Source organism: Gigantopelta aegis, chromosome 11, assembly GCF_016097555.1.
Source record: "Gigantopelta aegis isolate Gae_Host chromosome 11, Gae_host_genome, whole genome shotgun sequence".
NCBI classification, from domain to species: Eukaryota; Metazoa; Mollusca; class Gastropoda; order Neomphalida; family Peltospiridae; genus Gigantopelta; species Gigantopelta aegis.
Genome location: NC_054709.1, coordinates 17,178,309 through 17,198,568, shown reverse-complemented (window position 1 = coordinate 17,198,568; position 20,260 = coordinate 17,178,309). Strand labels below are relative to the sequence as shown.

General features: G+C 36.1%; 1 protein-coding gene and 1 long non-coding RNA gene across 3 annotated transcripts; one reads left to right on the top strand and one right to left on the bottom strand.

Moving 5' to 3' along the window:
• Nucleotides 1–174: 174 nt before the first annotated feature.
• On the bottom strand, nt 175–2,703 carry LOC121385191. The gene is made up of 3 exons (XR_005959505.1): nt 2,644–2,703; nt 1,409–1,480; nt 175–249 (listed from the first exon to the last, which is right to left on the bottom strand). It is a non-coding gene; the product is annotated as an uncharacterized LOC121385191 (long non-coding RNA).
• A 1,751-nt stretch (nt 2,704–4,454) lies between these two features.
• LOC121385608 lies at nt 4,455–13,719 on the top strand. Of its 2 annotated transcripts, XR_005959556.1 has the most exons (3): nt 4,455–4,616; nt 5,086–7,212; nt 13,201–13,719. XR_005959556.1 is itself a non-coding variant. In XM_041516353.1 (2 exons), exons 1-2 carry the CDS (start codon nt 4,593–4,595, stop codon nt 6,862–6,864), a joined length of 1,803 nt encoding a protein of 600 aa, XP_041372287.1. In that variant the 5' UTR covers nt 4,455–4,592; the 3' UTR covers nt 6,865–7,552. The 2 variants fall into 2 exon arrangements, 1 of the variants encoding a protein (XP_041372287.1); XM_041516353.1 differs by lacking the exon at nt 13,201–13,719 and having other exon boundaries at nt 5,086–7,552.
• Nucleotides 13,720–20,260: the final 6,541 nt, after the last annotated feature.

Genomic DNA, 20,260 nt, shown 5'->3' with positions numbered 1-20,260 from the left:
AAATGTACTAATTAATTATTTTTTTTTTCTTGTTCATGTTCTTAACATTTTTTTATAAAATATTTTTTTTTTTTAAATATGTTTTAAATCATAATATTTAAACTTAAAAAAAAGCAGAAAGGGATCGGCTCTCTGAAATTCAAGACTTGAAACTTTAAATATATATTTTCTACTCACGTGATTTGCTTACTCTTCCTTTTCGTCCCCGTCGTCGTCGTCGCCGTCTGTTTCTTCGTAGATTTCGTCGACCTTTAAAACAACATCAAATGAATTTACACATTGAAATAAACACTTTGATCTGAAAGACAGCAAAAACAGCCTTTTGACACATTAAAATAAATTAGATTACACTTTGGACATTAAATAAAAGAATATTCTGTATCATTCATTTCTTTGCCAATATTATGGCTTACGTAATCGGAACTACACATATTATTCTGTTTGACTTAATGTGAAAGATATATTCTAGATCTGTTTAAGGACAAATTCTTTCTTTTTCAGTTGCCAAAACCATCATCAAAATTAGAAGTTATTTGTGGAAATCAAGAACTGTCCATAAAAAGACAAAAGTATAATCATCAACATTTATTCGGTGAAATTCAAAACTTAAAACATTCAATATTTCTACTTACTTCCTGAAAGAACAAAAACAGTTTTCAGAAACAACATATTATAACAAAGAGACTATATATAATATACATGTATACTGAGTTTGCTGCCATTGCAATATGTTTACGACATATATGAAGCCTTTTTTATGACAAAAATTACACATTAAAGATATTTTTTAATTTATAATTATATAAATAAGCTGTTTGTTTTTATCCAAACACATGTATTAATCTTTGCATAGTAGCCCCACTGGACTTTACCTTCCAATAATTTCACAGTATAAAAAAAACAATATATTACAAAGTAAAATGAAATATTTTCCCTACAAACATTAGCACATGTCCACAAACACACTGGATATACTGGATGGGATAAAGTCTCTTATATTTTTCTAAACCGAGATCATAATGTCAATTTCCAGTCTTTTACTACAAAAGTTTACTCTCTCATAATCTTTAGTTTATTTTGCCAAATGAAGGTAGCCGGTAAGCAACAATAAACCATATATTTATATTAATTCCAACAATATTAACATTCAAAATTATTTTAACTTAGGAATATCCACAGAAGGTCAATTAAGCATTATGATGAACATTAGCTCTCTGAAAGTTTTGTTTTGTTTAAGGACACTACTAGAGCTCATTGATAAATTAATCATCGGCTACTGGATGCCAACCATTTGGTAATTCTGACATGTAGTCATCACAAAAAACCCGCTACATTTTTCCTAATGCAGAAAGGGATCAGCTCTCTGAAATTCAAGACTTGAAACTTTAAATATATATTTTCTACTCACGTGATTTGCTTACTCTTCCTTTTCGTCCCCGTCGTCGTCGTCGCCGTCTGTTTCTTCGTAGATTTCGTCGACCTTTAAAACAACATCAAATGAATTTACACATTGAAATAAACACTTTGATCTGAAAGACAGCAAAAACAGCCTTTTGACACATTAAAATAAATTAGATTACACTTTGGACATTAAATAAAAGAATATTCTGTATCATTCATTTCTTTGCCAATATTATGGCTTACGTAATCGGAACTACACATATTATTCTGTTTGACTTAATGTGAAAGATATATTCTAGATCTGTTTAAGGACAAATTCTTTCTTTTTCAGTTGCCAAAACCATCATCAAAATTAGAAGTTATTTGTGGAAATCAAGAACTGTCCATAAAAAGACAAAAGTATAATCATCAACATTTATTCGGTGAAATTCAAAACTTAAAACATTCAATATTTCTACTTACTTCCTGAAAGAACAAAAACAGTTTTCAGAAACAACATATTATAACAAAGGGACTATATATAATATACATGTATACTGAGTTTGCTGCCATTGCAATATGTTTACGACATATATGAAGCCTTTTTTATGACAAAAATTACACATTAAAGATATTTTTTAGTTTATAATGTCTATATTAACAAGCTGTTTGTTTTTATCCAAACACATGTATTAATCTTTGCATAGTAGCCCCACTGGACTTTACCTTCCAATAATTTCACAGTATAAAAAACCCATATATTACAAAGTAAAATGAAATATTTTCCCTACAAACATTAGCACATGTCCACAAACACACTGGATATACTGGATGGGATAAAGTCTCTTATATTTTTCTAAACCGAGATCATAATGCCAATTTCCAGTCTTTTACTACAAAAGTTTACTCTCTCTCATAATCTTTAGTTTATTTTGCCAAATGAAGGTAGCCGGTAAGCAACAATAAACCTTATATTTATATTAATTCCAACAATATTAACATTCAAAATTATTTTAACTTAGGAATATCCACAGAAGGTCAATTAAGCATTATGATGAACATTAGCTCTCTGAAAGTTTTGTTTTGTTTAAGGACACCACTAGAGCACATTGATAAATTAATCATCGGCTAGTGGATGTTAACCATTTGGTAATTCTGACACGTCGTCATCAGAAGAAACCCGCTACATTTGTCCTAATGCAGAAAGGGATCGGCTCTCTGAAATTCAAGACTTGAAACTTTAAATATATATTTTCTACTCACGTGATTTGCTTACTCTTCCTTTTCGTCCCCGTCGTCGTCGTCGCCGTCTGTTTCTTCGTAGATTTCGTCGACCTTTAAAACAACATCAAATGAATTTACACATTGAAATAAACACTTTGATCTGAAAGACAGCAAAAACAGCCTTTTGACACATTAAAATAAATTAGATTACACTTTGGACATTAAATAAAAGAATATTCTGTATCATTCATTTCTTTGCCAATAAATGGCAAACGTAATCGGAACTTACACATATGATTCTGTTTGAAAAAAATAATGTGAAAGATATATTTCAGGGTTTCTGCTAGAAAACGGGTACGGTGCCATACCTAAATGTTTAAGGACAAATTTTGACAAAATTAATTACTATTATCTTTTTCAGTTGCCAAAACCATCATCAAAATTAGAAGTTATTTGGGAAATCAAGAACTGTCCATAAAAAGACAAAAGTATAATCATCTTTTTGCTAGACTCGGCCCGTGCTCGAATACTTGAGTACTCATGGAGACTCTAGTGGGTGGGTGTAGGTCCAAAACTTATACATGTAGCGTTACAGGGGCGGTTGGGTGTATTTAAACATAACGCACTTTAAAACATTTGTTATTACTAAAATATATTATTTTGTTTTACGTTTTTTCATAAACACTGTCACGGCGACCATGTTTAACATAGTTAGTTATAGCTAGATATATACAAACAATATATAAGGATTATAAATAAGTTGAAATGCAAATACATGTGCACTTTCCCAAATAGCAAGCAGTACATTATAATTATCTTACATCCATCGCATGACTTCTTTGTTGGGGGGAGGGGTGTCGAAGTGTTACGTACTATTTTGGGGGTGTATGGTCTAGTGTTACGTTACAGGGGGGATGGGATGTCTTAATTTTGACCCAAATAGCGTTACGTAATTCTGAATGGCCCCTCATGACAAAAATTACACATTGTTGATATTTTCTTGTTTAGAATGTCAGTGTGTACACCAATCTGTTTCTTGTCGTTATAATATTAATCTTGCTATTAGCAGAGCCAGTTTAATGATCCGCGAGGACTGTAGCACAAATAACAGTGGGGTCTTCTCAGGATATAGGCCTATTGTCCGAACCAAATTGTTAACAACTACAAAAAATTACTCTCCTACCTTTAATTGCCGTTAGATTTCCTCCAAAGTCTGTCCTGACACAAATCGCAAAAAAACACACTACAAATATACAGATTCCACACACGAGACTGCAACGATGTCGCGGATATTGTCTTTGCTGAGATTGCATAGGGAAAAATGCATGCAGTTTTCTGCTGTCTGCCATGTTGCTTGTTTATGGAATATTGTTCAAGAGGGGTGAAAGCCTCCAAAGTATGTGACACAATTAATATGAAATCGATGATCTCTAGTGGTATCATTAAAATAATAATAATAATAAATTTTTTTTTAAATATGACGTCATCATGTTTGCTTTTATATCATAACATGTTATGACGTTGTTAGATTAAGTACTATTCTTTCACCCCTCTTGAAGAATATTCCATAAAAAGTCAAAATGGCAGCCGATACAAAATTACATGCTTTTTTCCCTATGCGCTCTCAGCGAAGTTGATATAGGTGACATGGTTATCATCTGGTATGTGGAATCTGTGTCATTGTAATGGTTTTTTCAAGATTTCTGTCTGGACAAACTTTGGAGGAAATCTAACGGCAATTAAAGGTAGGAGAGTAATTTTTCGTAGTTGTTTACAATTTGGTTCGGACAATAGATACGATAACGTAGCGCTGACATCGACACGGTCTTCCATATCCCGTAACGGTATCGTACCGTCACACGTTTTCGATCGACACGCGTTTCTGATCGCTCATTTGTAATTGCAATAGTGCGAGAATGCGCGAGCATTGACGTCACCACAAGAACGAAAACGAACACGGAAGTCACTGCTTTTGTTCCGAGAGAAAAATGCTGCGTGTCAAGTTTCCAATGGTAAGTTTTAACTCAAATATCAACAACCATAGTATATTTTATCAGTTTTCACTAATGTACATATTTGGTATGAAGAAAATGCTTTACGGAGCAATATCTAGTTGTCAAAAAATGTTGTAAACTTGTCGGCTGCTACACTGACGTCACATTCGTCAAAAGTCACGTGATACACCACGTGATACTCATGCAACCATAAAAATATATGGAAGACAATTTGGGGCAAATCTTATGTTGTTTTTGACGTTACCTTGTTTTGGACATATTTTAATTAAGGGTTTTTCCCATAAGCTAAAATTTGCCACAGTTATGGGCAAATTTAGAATTGATATTCAATAAATTATGTATGTATTTTATATAATTATAAATAAATTTTATATTTAATTTTAAAAAAAAGAAGATATTCCTTTTAAAATTATGTACCGTTGATTTAGGAGTTTGATTTTTTTTTTTTTTTTTTTTTTTTTTAAAGGCCGTGATCAACCGACCAAATGTAAATTACAGACAATACAATCACCAGTCTTTAGAAAATGCATATGAGGCGGTTAAAACTCAGGGAATGCCGATTAAAAAAGCAGCTAGGATTTGTTCAGTGCCATACTCCACCTTGCACGACCGTCTAAGTGGAAAAACGGACATCGATTGTGTTAAGTCAGGACCAGACCCTTTGTTGTCTCAAGAAGAGGAGCAAACTTTAGTGACACATGTTGAGTTTATGTCATCTGTGGGCTTTGGGTATACCCGCACTGAAGTACTTAATATTGCCACAGACCTTGCTGTTCATCTTGGCAAAAGAGAAAAGGGTGAAAAACCATTTTCCCTGCGATGGTTTTATGGGTTTATGAAGCGATGGCCCGAGCTTAGAGTTCAAAAACCACGATCACTTGAAATCATGCGTGCCAAAGCAACATCAAAAGATACCATCAACAAATACTTTGATAGCCTGGAACAGATTTTAGACAAGTATGATTTACGAAACAGTCCAGAGTCCATCTACAACATTGATGAAAAAGGCATCGTAGAAAATCACAAACCCCCATCTATTGTTGCATCACGTTCCAATGTCCCAGTTGCTGTAACAACGAGCAGGTCCAACACTACTACGGTTATTGGGTGTGGAAATGCCCTTGGTGTTGCCATACCACCGTATTTTGTTTTCAAGGGAAAGCGCATGCGGGAGGAATTGTTAGCAGGTTGTACGGCAGGCACTGCAGGAACCGTTAGTGAAACGGGTTGGTCGAATACTGGTATTTTTCAAAAGTATCTTAAAGAACATTTTTCAAAGTATGTTCCAGCAGCATCTTCTGACAAGCCTGTCTTAATTCTTTATGATGGTCACACGTCACACATAAATGTTTCCCTGATCCAGTGGGCACGAGAGAGGCACATAATATTATTTGTATTACCTGCTCACACATCGCATGTTCTTCAGCCAATGGATGTGGGATGTTTCGGCCCGTTCGAACGCATTTACAATGGCATGAGACATACCTACATACGCGAACATGCAACATCGGGTATTGACAGACATTCCCTTTGTGAGACTGTCTGCAAAGCTTACTGTGCAGCACTCACACCCGCCAACCTGCAGTCATCGTTCAGAAAGACCGGGATTTATCCATTTCATAGAGACGTTATACAGCCTTCAACATTCCTGCCTTCAGCTGTTTTAAGCAACAACATGGAGTCAGAAAATGAATCACAAACCAGGGCAACTGTCAACTGTGAAGACAATTCATCAAAATGCAAGACGTTTTTCACAACTGCAGAAGAAGTGATCACAAGAAAACCAAAACCTACTAAGAAGAGGAAAGTACTCAGTGCTGTGGTCAGTGGTAAAGCCATCACGGAAGATTTGGTTTTGGAAGATATCAGGGAACATCAAAAGAACAAACAAAACAAGGAAGGATTGCAGAAAAGAAAATGTACAAAATCAAAGAAAACTGAAGATTCACCAAAACCAAGTACGTCAGGAATTCTTTTCCCACCCAGTGCTAACACAAAACAGCAGCTTGAAGATGAAGACGATACATCGGAGGAATCTGACGACCCTAGCGATCTTTGCTGCAAGTGCAAGAAGAGCCAACCAGACGAATACAAACACTGTGTTTCACTTTGCTTCGTTTCGTGGGCACAGTGCACCTATCCGGCATGTCAGCATTGGGTACATTTAAAATTATGCACTCCAGTTAGGGTTGTACGGAGACATTCCGAATTTTGGTGTCCTTGCCATAATGAAATGGAAGAGTAATAATCACTGGAGTAAAAAGAAACTGAAAAAAATTATGTAAAATATGTTAAACGTTTAGCCTAAATTTTTCTTTATTCTGAAAGTTAAGTAACATTGATTGAAAGTTACAAACATTTTTAAATCAGTTATATAACGTGGAATTAAGTGTAAAATATGACATCAATAGTGCTCCATACAACGCAACAGCGACCGAGAAAATAGCCGACCAACGAAACGATCGAAAACATGTGACGTTATTAAAATACAGAGGAAATTCCTTTACGACAAAGCAAGACGTTTTCTCCAAGGATATTATGGAATTCATTGCGGATTACTGGTGTTTTATGTGGTAAAGTATTGTGGCAACAGGTAGGTAAATTATTAAATACTTACAATTTTTTATTTATATTTTATTCATATATTTCGCTTAAACGATCGAAAACACGTGACGCCAGGATAACCGAGACGTAGGCGAAAGTTTCCGTTACAATACCGTAACTAGGGTAAAACCATATCGCGGTACTTAACTACCCGGTATATGGAAGAAATAAAGAAATGTACTTGATTTATGAAGGTAAATATACTTGCGTTGCAATTTTTGCTATATCTGCATTATGTCCATGCCAATGTGTTGACAAATAAATGCAGTTCTAACATTAAAACAGTTGATGGAAATACGCCATGACGCTGGCTTACGTTCAAGGGAGGTTACCACGATATCGCGGTAAATCGCAGACGTTACAATACGGTGGACCGCACGGGTCAAAAATGGCTCTTTTTGTACACACATTTGTAGTGATGTCTATTGTCCGAACCAAATTGTTAACAACTACGAAAAATTACTCTCCTACCTTTAATTGCCGTTAGATTTCCTCCAAAGTTTGTCCAGACAGAAATCTTGAAAAACCCATTACAATGACACAGATTCCACATACCAGATGATAACCATGTCACCTATATCAACTTCGCTGAGAGCGCATAGGGAAAAAAGCATGTAATTTTGTATCGGCTGCCATTTTGACTTTTTATGGAATATTCTTCAAGAGGGGTGAAAGAATAGGACTTAATCTAACAACGTCATAACATGTTATGATATAAAAGCAAACATGATGACGTCATATTTTTATTTTATTTTATTATTATTATTATTTTAATGATACCACTAGAGATCATCGATTTCATATTAATTGTGTCACATACTTTGGAGGCTTTCACCCCTCTTGAACAGTATTCCATAAACAAGCAACATGGCAGACAGCAGAAAACTGCATGTATTTTTCCCTATGCAATCTCAGCAAAGACAATATCCGCGACATCGTTGCAGTCTCGTGTGTGGAATCTGTATATTTGTAGTGGGGTTTTTTGCGATTTGTGTCTGGACAAACTTTGGAGGAAATCTAACGTCAATTAAAGGTAGGAGAGTAATTTTTTGTAGTCGTTAACAATTTGGTTCAGACAATAGTAAACAAACTTCAACACAAGAACGAAGAAAAGTCAACTTAAAACGTTTCGTTTTTCAATTGTAGTAACATATTTATATTTTTAAACGGAAAAGTTGGTAATAATAATTATTATTATTCTGCAAGACAGTGTTGGCATTTAAAAATACTACCAAGCCTCAAGACTCTGATTTTAGTAAGATTCAACAATTATATAATCAATATTTATTACCCCAGAGGTCACTCATAACAGGGAAAATATTTTCCATATTTTCTCAGTGAAAAATATTCTGTATTGGTCTAACGAACAATACTATTGGACAATTTGACGCTTACAAACCAATGACTTTGTCGGTACTAAATATGACGTCATCACGATTTGACAAACACAAAATGACGTCATGTAGTTTAAAGAGTTTGCCTTTACGGGTCTCTGTTTTGGTATTAAATTAATAGCAAAATGTTATTTTAATGCAGTTCATTATAGATTTGGAAGCAGAATAAAGAGAACTTGTGTTTTTTTAAATTATCTATGAACGTGATTAAATTACAACGTTATAGTAATTCTCAGAACAGTGCGTAAAGTGGTTTACATCGTTCCTATACAAGTTGGCCTTCGTGCATGTGCGTCAAAAATAAAGGCTTTTAGAGAAAAAATAGCTGAGGTAATAAATAGAATAACAAAGTCGGTACCAGTTATTATCAAATTTAAGTCCCTCGTGAAATAATTTTCATTTGTCACTCGCTAAAGCTCGTGACAACTGAAAATTATTTCACTCGGGACATAAATTTGATAATAACTGGTAACTCGTTTATTATCCTCTATTTATCAAGTGAAACCAAGAATAGAACATATTAAAAGTTATATGTTTTGTTTAAATTGCCAATAAATATAGACATGGCCCTTAAATGTTTCCATACTTTTCTAGAGGTCGCGCGTTCTAAATATAGTAACACTGTAACCGTGCATAGCCTCGTTTTGATTGTCAACATCCAGACGACAGTCGGATAGCTGTCAGAGTATGCGTGTATGGTAAGTACTTGGGCTATTTATAAGCATGAGAGTGTCAGCAAAAGCACACTCTCTGTTATTTTATGACCAAACAGTAAAACTATGAATACTTTTTCAAAATATTGACATTTCTTCAAATTTGTTAACGGGCAAAACAATGTGTAGTCCGTCATCACATTTCTAATAATAAACATGCCATCAGGGGGCGTTACGCGTGCTAAACCGCAAAATGTAAATGCCGCGATATCGTGAGCAAGGAATATATATTTTGCAACCTCCTCGGGAAGAAAGATAACAAAATGACCTGGGGGAAATTAAATGTACACATCACCGCACCCACTCCCCCCCCCCCCCCCCCCCCCCCCCCCCCCCCCCCATCCAGGCCCCACTCACCCTGAAGCGCAGGAACCTTAGCATGTGCTACTAATATAAACCGGGAATGCGTTCCAAATGGCCACGTTGAGTACCAATCTATGCAAAATTTGCACAATCTCTGCCTACCAAACGTTAGTCAATGATTACCCGTCGAATACAACAACAATCGTATGTTTGACGTTAAATACCTTTACATCGATCATTTTCGAGTTCCTTGATTAAAAAAAAAATAATAATCACATATTAATCGCTATATTGTCTAATACACAAACAACGGGAAGAAACCCGACAGCACCCCTTTTCAATAATGTTCCTGTTAAATACTTAGTTGCTAACGGGTTTCTTCATGTAGTGTGTGTATTAATGATTAATATATTACTCTTTTTTTTAATCAAAGAACTCGAAAATGATCGATCTAAAGGTATTTAACGTCAAACATAGAAATTGTCGTTGTATTATACTGGTAACCATTGATTAACGTTTGCGCAAATTTTACATAGATTGGTCTCTGACTCAGTGAAAGCAATGGACATTATAACTGTTCAAATGTCCCTCTAGCTCTTCTACCGTCACAGTATTCGGGCTACGAGCAACGATATAACGTTCTCGAACTACCGTATTTCCACTAATAAGCGCCAGGCCTCATATAAGCGGCAGTGTTCAAGATTAAAACTTTGGGGCAGTATCCCATTTGGATACTAACATTTCAAAATCTGGTATCCCACTTGAGAATTTAGTATCCCGGCAAAATATTCGCCCGGTCCCCCCCCCCCCCCCCCCCCCTTCATTCATTCCATATATAAGCCGCATCAAAAAATCCCTATTTACAATGATGAAGGAGGAGGATGATGGGGGGGGGGGGGGGGGGTATATTTTCCTCGCTATTGCTCCAGTGTAGCATTAAATTGGGTACGAGTTGGGGGAGATATTGTTCCGGCATAGCATTAGACTGGGTACGAGTTCGAAAATATTGTTACTTAACTTCACCAGTAAATGACGACTTTCAATGTTTCAGCGAAAAATAAAAACGCAGGATTAAAAAAAAAAAACTCAACATTATATGGTATCCCGGTTGGATACTGGGTTCTTGAAGTTTGGTATCCAAAAGTAAATTCTGGTATCCCCGGGATATCGGGATACCATTAATCTCGAACACTGTAAGCGCCAGGTCTTTAACACTTTGCAACAAAATAAATGCCGGTGTAACAGCCCAAATATACCCCCAGCCAAACTATACCCGGGGTTAAAGTGGGCTAGCCTGTTTTATACCCCTAACCCTAACCCACATTTTTTATTATTAACCTGTATACAAAATAAATAAATAATCTGGACTGGAGAGGTATATTCTGGGCTAGCCTGTTTTATACCCCAGGGTATATTCTGGGCTAGTCCAGTGTATACCCCGGGTATAGTTTGGCGGGGAGGGGGGGGGGGGGGGTATTTTGGGCTATTACACCGGACCTCCAATAAACAGCCGAAAACTGATTACTCCCTGGCATAATTTAAAAAAACCCACACAAAAAACCCCAACACAACACAAACAAATTATTGAATATGACGGTTTCCTTTTTATCACTTCCTGTCTCAAAAAAATAAAGGCCGGGTCTCCAATAAGCGCCGGGTCTGAAAGTTTGTTTTGTTTAACGACACCACTAGAGCACATTGATTTATCAATCATCGGCTATTGTATGTCAAACATTTGGTGATTTTCACATATAGTTTTAGAGACGAAAACCTCTACATTTTCCCATTACTAGCAAGGGATCTTTTATATGCACCATACCACAGACAGGATAGTACATACCACGGTCTTTGATATACCAGTCGTGGTGCACTGGCTGGAACGAGAAATAGCCCAATGGGCCCACAGACGGGGATCGATCCCAAACCGACCGCGCATCAAAGTAGCGTTTTACGGGAGGAGTTTTCTCCTGCGCAGGTTATCAGGGGGTTTTATCAAATGCCAGGAGACTCCCGCATAATCCGGGAGGGTTAACAGGTCTGGTTCTACCACTGGGCTACGTCCCGCCCCAAGTGAATATTTAGACAACTTTAAATCACGTGGCAATATCGTGAAACAGAAAGTAGAAATATCTGGAGTACGTCGCTATGCTATTAACGAAAACAAAACCTTCTTTACTAAATTTGTTTTTGGTTGGTGTACGCGTTTAATGTGATATCAACATGTATAAACATTATACAGATCATAGAATTATTGGACAACGCACCTACCGTATTATGTTTTCTGTACGTGATCAAAACGACGACATTGTAAAATATAGTTTGCGTTGTTACCTGTATTGTACGAAATTAAACACAACAAAACCGACGAGATCTTAAAGGGACATACCCTAGTTTCAACCCGTGAAAATTAACATTGAGTTTAGTTAATCTACAAACCTGTAACACATTTGGATAAAGTTACAATTGAGTGAAACATGAGTCTTTGACTTTGAAACTGTGAAATGCCCTCTAAAAATGGACTAAAATTCGACTCCATAACTGTTACTTCTCAGACGCACGTGCGATTTTAAAAATATGAGAAATGCATTTTGTAATATTAAAAACACCAGGTGACTAAAAACACTTCGAATGTACGGAAATTGATAATCTAAACAATAAAAGCTAAGTAAAGTATGATTTGAGTTATTAAAAACGGTTATAATAGTAAAAAATATGCGTTAGTGTTTAAAAACTAGGGTATGTCCCTTTAATAATAAATGAACTCCTAGCTGATTGGCTCAGTGTAAAGATAACCAACCAATCGTGTTTCAGTTTATTAAAAGGTATTCTAGGAAGTTAATTGTGAACAGAATGGAAAGGTTTGTGGCGTTGTGAATGGGATTCAATTTTTTTTTTTTTTTTTTTTTTTTTTTTAAATAAAAGCGTGATTTGTTCAATTTAGGGGCACGTTATTTTGCGCCCGTCAGATTGAGTTGACGGGGGTTCACGGGCGTGATAGCGCTCGCGCCCGTCAAAAACGAAAGTCTGAACAAGTTAAACATATGAAGAACATGAAAGGTCTCGCTTCTTACCCAATGCTTTCCGTACATTCCTTTGATTCCTCTGTAGTCTTTTCAAGTTCTTGTTCAGGTTTCTCAGTTGCGCTTTAAGACAACATCAAATACATTATTCATTACTACATACTAAGATGGATGGATGGATGGATGGATAACATACATAAACATCAACATTATTCCACATAAAACCTGGGGTTTTTTCATTTTGTTTTTTACAATGATTTATTATTAGTATGTATGTATGTATGTATGTATGTATGTATGTATGTATGAAAGGAACGTTGAATGGATGCGTGGATGGTTGGATGGACGGACGGGTAGATGTATATTTCCCATTTATTACCAAAAAAATGTAAGAACCACTTTTATACATTCTTGTTTCATTTGTGACATCCTAACATAATACAAATAACAAGTCATCTATATTGATATAAAAAAAAAAAGAACACATAGAATTGTAGACCAAATTTAATTCACTACCAACTTAGTAATGTCAGTATTTTATACATAGTTGACTTGACTGGAAGTAGCACGGCCACCTTCTGACACTATGGATTGAGGGTCACCTTCTGACACTGTGGATTGAGGGTCACCTTCTGACACTATGGATTGAGGGTAACCTTCTGACATTATGGATTGAGGGTAACTTTTGACACTGTGGATTGAGGGTCACCTTCTGACACTGTGGATTGAGGGACATCTTCTCACACTATGGATTGAGGGTAACTTTTGACATTATGGATTGAGGGTCAACTTCTGACACTGTGGATTGAGGGTCAACTTCTGACACTGTGGATTGAGGGTCAACTTCTGACACTGGATTGAGGGTAACTTCTGACACTGGATTGAGGGTCACTTCTGGCACTATGGATTCAGGGTCACCTTCTGACACTGTGGATTGAGGGTAACTTCTGACACTACGGATTGAGGGTCAGCTTCTGACACTATGGATTGAGGGTCACCTTCTGACACTGTAGATTGAGGGTCAACTTCTGACACTGGATTGAGGGTCACCTTCTGACACTATGGATTGAGGGTAACGTTTGACACTGGATTGAGGGTTACCTTCTGACACTGGATTGAGGGTCACCTTCTGACACTATGGATTGAGGGTCAACTTCTAACACTGGATTGAGGGTCACCTTCTGACACTGTGGATTAAGGGTCACCTTCTGACACTATGGATTGAATGTCAACTTCTAACACTGGATTGAGGGTCACCTTCTGACACTATGGATTGAGGGTCACCTTCTGACACTGTGGATTGAGGGTCAACTTCTAACACTGGATAGAGGGTCACCTTCTGACGCTGGATTGAGGGTCACCTTCTGACACTGGATTGAGGGTCACCTTCTGACACTATGGATTGAGGGTAACGTTTGACACTGGATTGAGGGTTATCTTCTGACACTGGATTGAGGGTCACCTTCTGACACTATGGATTGAGGGTCAACTTCTAACAGTGGATTGAGGGTCACCTTCTGACACTTTGGATTGAGGGTCACCTTCTGACACTGTGGATTGAGGGACAACTTCTAACACTGGACTGAGGGTCAACTTCTAACACTGGATTGAGGGTCAACTTCTCTGACACTATGGATTGAATGTCAACTTCTAACACTGGATTGAGGTTCACCTTCTGACATTATGGATTGAGTGTCAACTACTGACTGGATTGAGGTTCAACTTCTGACACTATGGATTGAGGGTCAAACATCTGACACTATGGATTGAGGGTCAACGTCTGATGGTCTTGGTTGCAGTCAATACAATGAGTCGCTAAGTACTGAGTGTGGTCTTTTCGCAAGATGAAACGTACACCTGATTGTTTAACAACAAACTGTCGTCTGTATCAACAAAACGGCTTGATTTGATTTAGCCAATACTGCCTTCGCGTTAAGTTTGTTTGAAATTACCAACACGCGCGAGAGTAAAATGCAGACTGCCATTGTAAAAACATGCGTATTCAAGCTTTTAGTCAAGCTGAATTTTTCAAACAAAAAAGTCGGCTTAAATTTTTTCACAGTTAACATTTAGGATGTGCCCAAGACAGTCGTGTTTGAATCTTCATTGGGTGTAAACATGAGTCAAATGGTTGATTGATTGATAACAATTAGGATGTGCCCAAACAGTCGTGCTTGAATCTTTGTAAGCACGAGACAAATGGTTGATTGATTGAAATGGTTGTCTCAATATGCACACAGGTGAGCATAGGATAACATTTCAAGCTAGCAACCTATAGAGAATAATACCTGAGTGGCCGTTAGATACCATTTATCTTACGAGGTGTTTTAAAACGTATTTAACGAGCGAATGCGAGTTGGATACGTTTTTAAACAACGAGTTGTAAGATAAAGGGTATCTAACGGACCCAAATGTATTATTCTATTGCTTGCATATCCTTAAAAACCAGGTTTTAAGCAAATTTTAACATCTTTTTCGACTAAAAGTTATTTTTAGCCCTTTCACTTGTAGCTATATTAAGTTACGCGTCACAGACAAATGATTGTCATGTTAACTATACGTCACAGTGTAATCGATTTTGATCATGTTGTTTTTTCATTTTTTCATTGGATGTATGGTACAGGTGACCTGGTCATCACCTAGGAGCAGCCTGTCGTATGTTTTGAAATTGTTAACATACGCACATGTGTAAACAACCATGTGTTATCGAAAATAACGAATACATTGACTCACCTCTGGTTCTTCTGCTTTTCCTACCTCTTTTCAGAGAATCTGAAAAATAAATTGTGCTAAGTCAGTTTGGAGTTATGGGGTTCTACAGTTTTGTTGGGTTTTCTGGGAGAATGTCCCTCCTCCCCCAGGACATTTTTAAATCTAAAGGCTCAGAAGTACCATTTTGCAGCCATTTCAACATTACATACTTAAAACGTCAATATCAGTAACCAGTAAATTGTCATGTTATTTTTATCCCCGTCAGTGGGCCCATTGGGCTATTTCTCGCTCCAGCCAGTGTATCACGACTGGTATATCAAAGGCCGTGGTATGTGTTATCCCGTCTGTGGGATGGTGCATATAAAAGATCCCTTGCTGTTAATCGAAAAGAGTAGCCCATGAAGTGGCGACAGCAGGTTTCCTCTCTCAATATATGTGTGGTCCTTAACCATATGTCCGACGCCATATAACCGTACATAAAATGTGTTGAGTGCGTCGTTAAATAAAACATTTCTTTCTTTATGTTATTTTATCGAAATTTGGGGGGGACTTCTTCCTTGTACCCCACCCCCATGCCCCCAATCCCTCGCTAGCTACGGCCATCAAAATGGGGAGCTTTAAATCATTACCGTACACACGGGTTTTCTAAAGCAAGACACATATAGTATATAAAGTTTAATAAACGGAAATTTAACTGCAAATTTTGTTATTGTCTTTATTTTTAAAGCAACAGTCTCGACCAGCAAAGCGATCAAAGTTACATTTATATCGAAGAGTGGCAAGTCACGGGAAACAGTTTCTTTTATATCTACCGTAGTCTGAATATTTAAAAAGACTGCCATTGTAATGTTTCCGACTAATAAAGACTTGTTAGCTTTTAAAATTATATCATAAATACATATTTTTTTCCAAGTTAGATTATCAGTATCTGTATATTTTGTGGGCAGACACTGATTATTTAAACAAGAAAATGTATTTAATATGTCATCTTTATTGTTGGAAAAGACTCAAAAACATTTTAACAATGGTGGAAAACTCAGTTCAGTGTTAAACTGTATTTATATTCAAGATTTTAGCTTTAAAAACTTGATCTGTAACTGCATGACAACGCTATACTCAAAATTTCAGCACAATATCTCAAGGCATTGTGAGAAAACAATATGTAGAAAACAAATTTACGTATCTTCTAAGTTCAAGGGCCATAACTCTGTTAAAAATTTGTAAATCGCCATGAAGGTCAAACTAGATATGTAACAGTATGTGAGAAAGCTACACACACACTTTCAGCTTAATATATCAAGGCATTTTGAAACGTATACTTCCATCCTGTTGGACCGGTAGGGGACTAATAACCAAAAGTGAATATTGAGAAAAGTTAACAGGCGAAGTACAATCCAGATGGGTTTCCTTACTTCGTCTTCTCTGTATATTCTTTATGTCTCTCCGTATCTTTGCCGATTTTCTCTCCAGTCTTTTCAATCCTTTAAAACAAAATTGAATTCATTATTACATAGATAAATACAGTCAAAATTAGATAGGTTAGATTGATAGATAGGTAGACAGACATATTATATAGGTTAGATACATACATAGACAGACAGACATATTAAATAGGCTAGATATATATATAAACAGACAAACTGGAGAGAGAGAGAGAGAGAGAGAGAGAGAGAGAGAGAGAGAGAGAGAGAGAGAATGTGTGCCCCCCCCCCCCCCCCCCTTACTTTTTGGCACCTTTCTAATTACTGGATTTAAATTATTCCAAAGATTAAATGTTGAATAAATAAATAAATAAATGAAGATTATAAACATAAATCATTATACATACATGTTTCAAATAACATTTTCCAAAAGAATCGTGAAGAAACAACATTAAAAATAGGAATTTAGATGTATGAATACAGTTGACATATTTATTAAGTCTAATAGTTAACCACAAAAAACCCAACGATAACACATACATACACACACACACACACACACACACACAACACACACACACACACACACACACACACAAATGGAAAGTATGTTTTTGAAATTTATGTATACTTATGTGTGTCGCGTCTGAATCAAGTGTTATCATACACGATATTGTCAAATAATAATATTATTTATTAATTTATGATATGCACAGCTAATTAAGCAAATATGAACACAAGCGTAATACAAATAACAATGTCTGTAAATTCTAATGATTGTGACCGGCTATGATGGTGTTGTAGATAAGCAACCAGACATTAGGGTGGTAGGTACTGAATTCATATCCCGATAATGGCTCCCACCCAGAGCGAGTTTAACGACTCAGTGGGTAGGAGTAAGGCCACTACATCGACTTCTCCCCCACTAACCACTAACTAACAACTAACCCACTGTCCTCAACAGGCATAGCTGAGGCGTGTGCCCAGGACAGCGTGCTTGAAACTTAACTTATAAACACGAAAATAAGTATTAACAAACAATAATGTATCTTCCATTCATGGAAACACGCGTAAAGTTATGTATGGGGACTTCTGGAACTATTAACTAAAGACAATCAGAAATATTTTTAAAGTTTTTTATTTACAAAAAATAAAAATAAAAACCATAAATTATATATATGTCCATATGTATAAAAAAATTTGCGACTTAATATAATAAGATGGCAACTTTTGGTTGGAATTTTATTGATATCCGGATGGCTTAAATGTAATGACATTTGTTCTTTATCTAAAAGGTTATTAAAGATAACTACAGTAACTTTTCCCTTTTTTAAATATCTACTCTAATATGACCATAAAGGGGACAGTGAATAAAAATTATATTCCTCAGATTACATAATTAAGCCAGTTAAAACAGGTTATTTTGTGAATCTGTAAATGGTCTTAGCTACCACGTTTCTAACCTCAAAGGTGCAACGATTGGCCTTAGACATAACATAAAATTCAGTGGTAGAAAAATGTAATAAAAATAAAAGCTGTCTAGTCACGCGAGCAATAAGGAGCTAGAACGTAGTGTACCAGTTATCATCAACTGTATATAGACCATTTATAATTAGTTTTTCTTAAAGGGACAGTCCTGAGCTTGCTGCAATGTTTAAGATGTTATCGACTAACGGAGACTTTTTAACGACTGTAAAAATTACATATCAAATATATATTTTTGCATAAAATATTAGTGGCTGTATATGAAACGTGCTTCTGATCGTTCTAGTATTTGTACTAAGTTAAATTTATTTCATTTTTTTAAAATCGTAATTTCCTAAAAAATGTGTTCGTACGTACGAAATTATTTGAAGACAAAATCCAGTTTGGGCTTCTTACAAATATTAAGACGACCAGAAACACATTGAATATACAGACACTGATATACTAATTCATAAAATATAATTAATGCGCATTTTTAGACGTTAAAAGATTTTATTAGTCAGAAATGTCTTACAATGCAGGAAACTCAGGACTGTCCCTTTAAACAATACTTATTCAGAAAATGAAGTGGATTGGCAAACAGCATTTATAAATGTATCTCCGTGTGATGACGTCGCATACAGTATACAATTAAAGGGACAGTCCTGAGTTTGCCATTGTCAAGATGTTGCGGACTACCAGAGACGTTTCAAGGACAACAAATTTGAATTAAATAAATTTTCCTGCATAAATTATCAGTGTCTGTATATTTAAATGTGTTTCTGATCGCCCCAGTATTGTACTAGCTGAAACTTCATTTCGTTTCCCATCATGTATATATATATATTTTTTTTTTTTTTTTTTACGTACGAAATTGTTGATAGACCAAATCCAGTTTGGGCTACATAAAAATAATAGGACAAGAAACACTGAATATACAGACACCTATATTCTAAAGAAGAAACAATATTTAGTATTTAATTTTAGTCGTTCAAATAGTTCATTAGTCGGAACAATGGCAACAAACTCAGGACTGTCCCTTTAAACGAACGACAAACGGAACACATGACACTACAAAAGGTCATTTCATCCATTACACCTGGATAATAGTTTTTGTTTACAAACTTATCTACAAAAAGCAATTTCCTCAATCTAGCCCGAGTACTCTGACTGTAGAGGGCTAGACGGACATTTGGACAGATATTCAGTCCTACATATTTGTATAAATGTCCGTCTAGCCCTCGACAGTCAGAGTACTCGGGCTACGCATTGTCTTGGAATAGAAATTGGAAGATATAACAATACTGACAGAAAGGATAGGAGTATGTAAACTTTGTAATATGAATGCTGCTGAAGATGAGTATCATTTTATGTTGGTCTGTCCTTTCTACAATACTATCAGGTTGTTTTGTTTAATGACATCACTAGAACACATTGATTAAGTAATCATCGGCTATTGGATGTCAAACATTAGGTAATTTTGATAAGTAGTCATCAGAGGAAACCCGCTACATTTTGATAATTTTGACATATAGTCTTTGTGTTTCTGCCAGAAAGAAATATTTGGGTATGGCACTATGAATTTGAATGCAACCACAGTCAGCAGGGACTATGGGGGGCCTCCCCCAGAAAGAAAATGGGTTAGATTTAGGGTTAGGGTTAAGAAAATCATACAGTAATGATAAGAGTGATTAATTTTGTCAAAAGGTTAACTTAAAAAAATAAAATCTGCAAAACAATTTGGGTATGGCGCCATACCCGTTTTACCCTCTGGCAGAAACCCTGGCTACATTTTTCCAATAGTAGTAAGTGATCTTTTTATATGCACTTTCTCAAAGACAGTAAAGCGCATACCATGGCCTTTGACCAGTTGTGGTGCACTGGTTGAGACGAGAAAAAAACAATCAGTCGAATGAATCCACCGAGGTAGTTCGATCCTGCGACGCAAGCACCTCAAGCGAACACTCAACCGACTGAGCTAAATCCCGCTCCTACAATACTAATAGATGC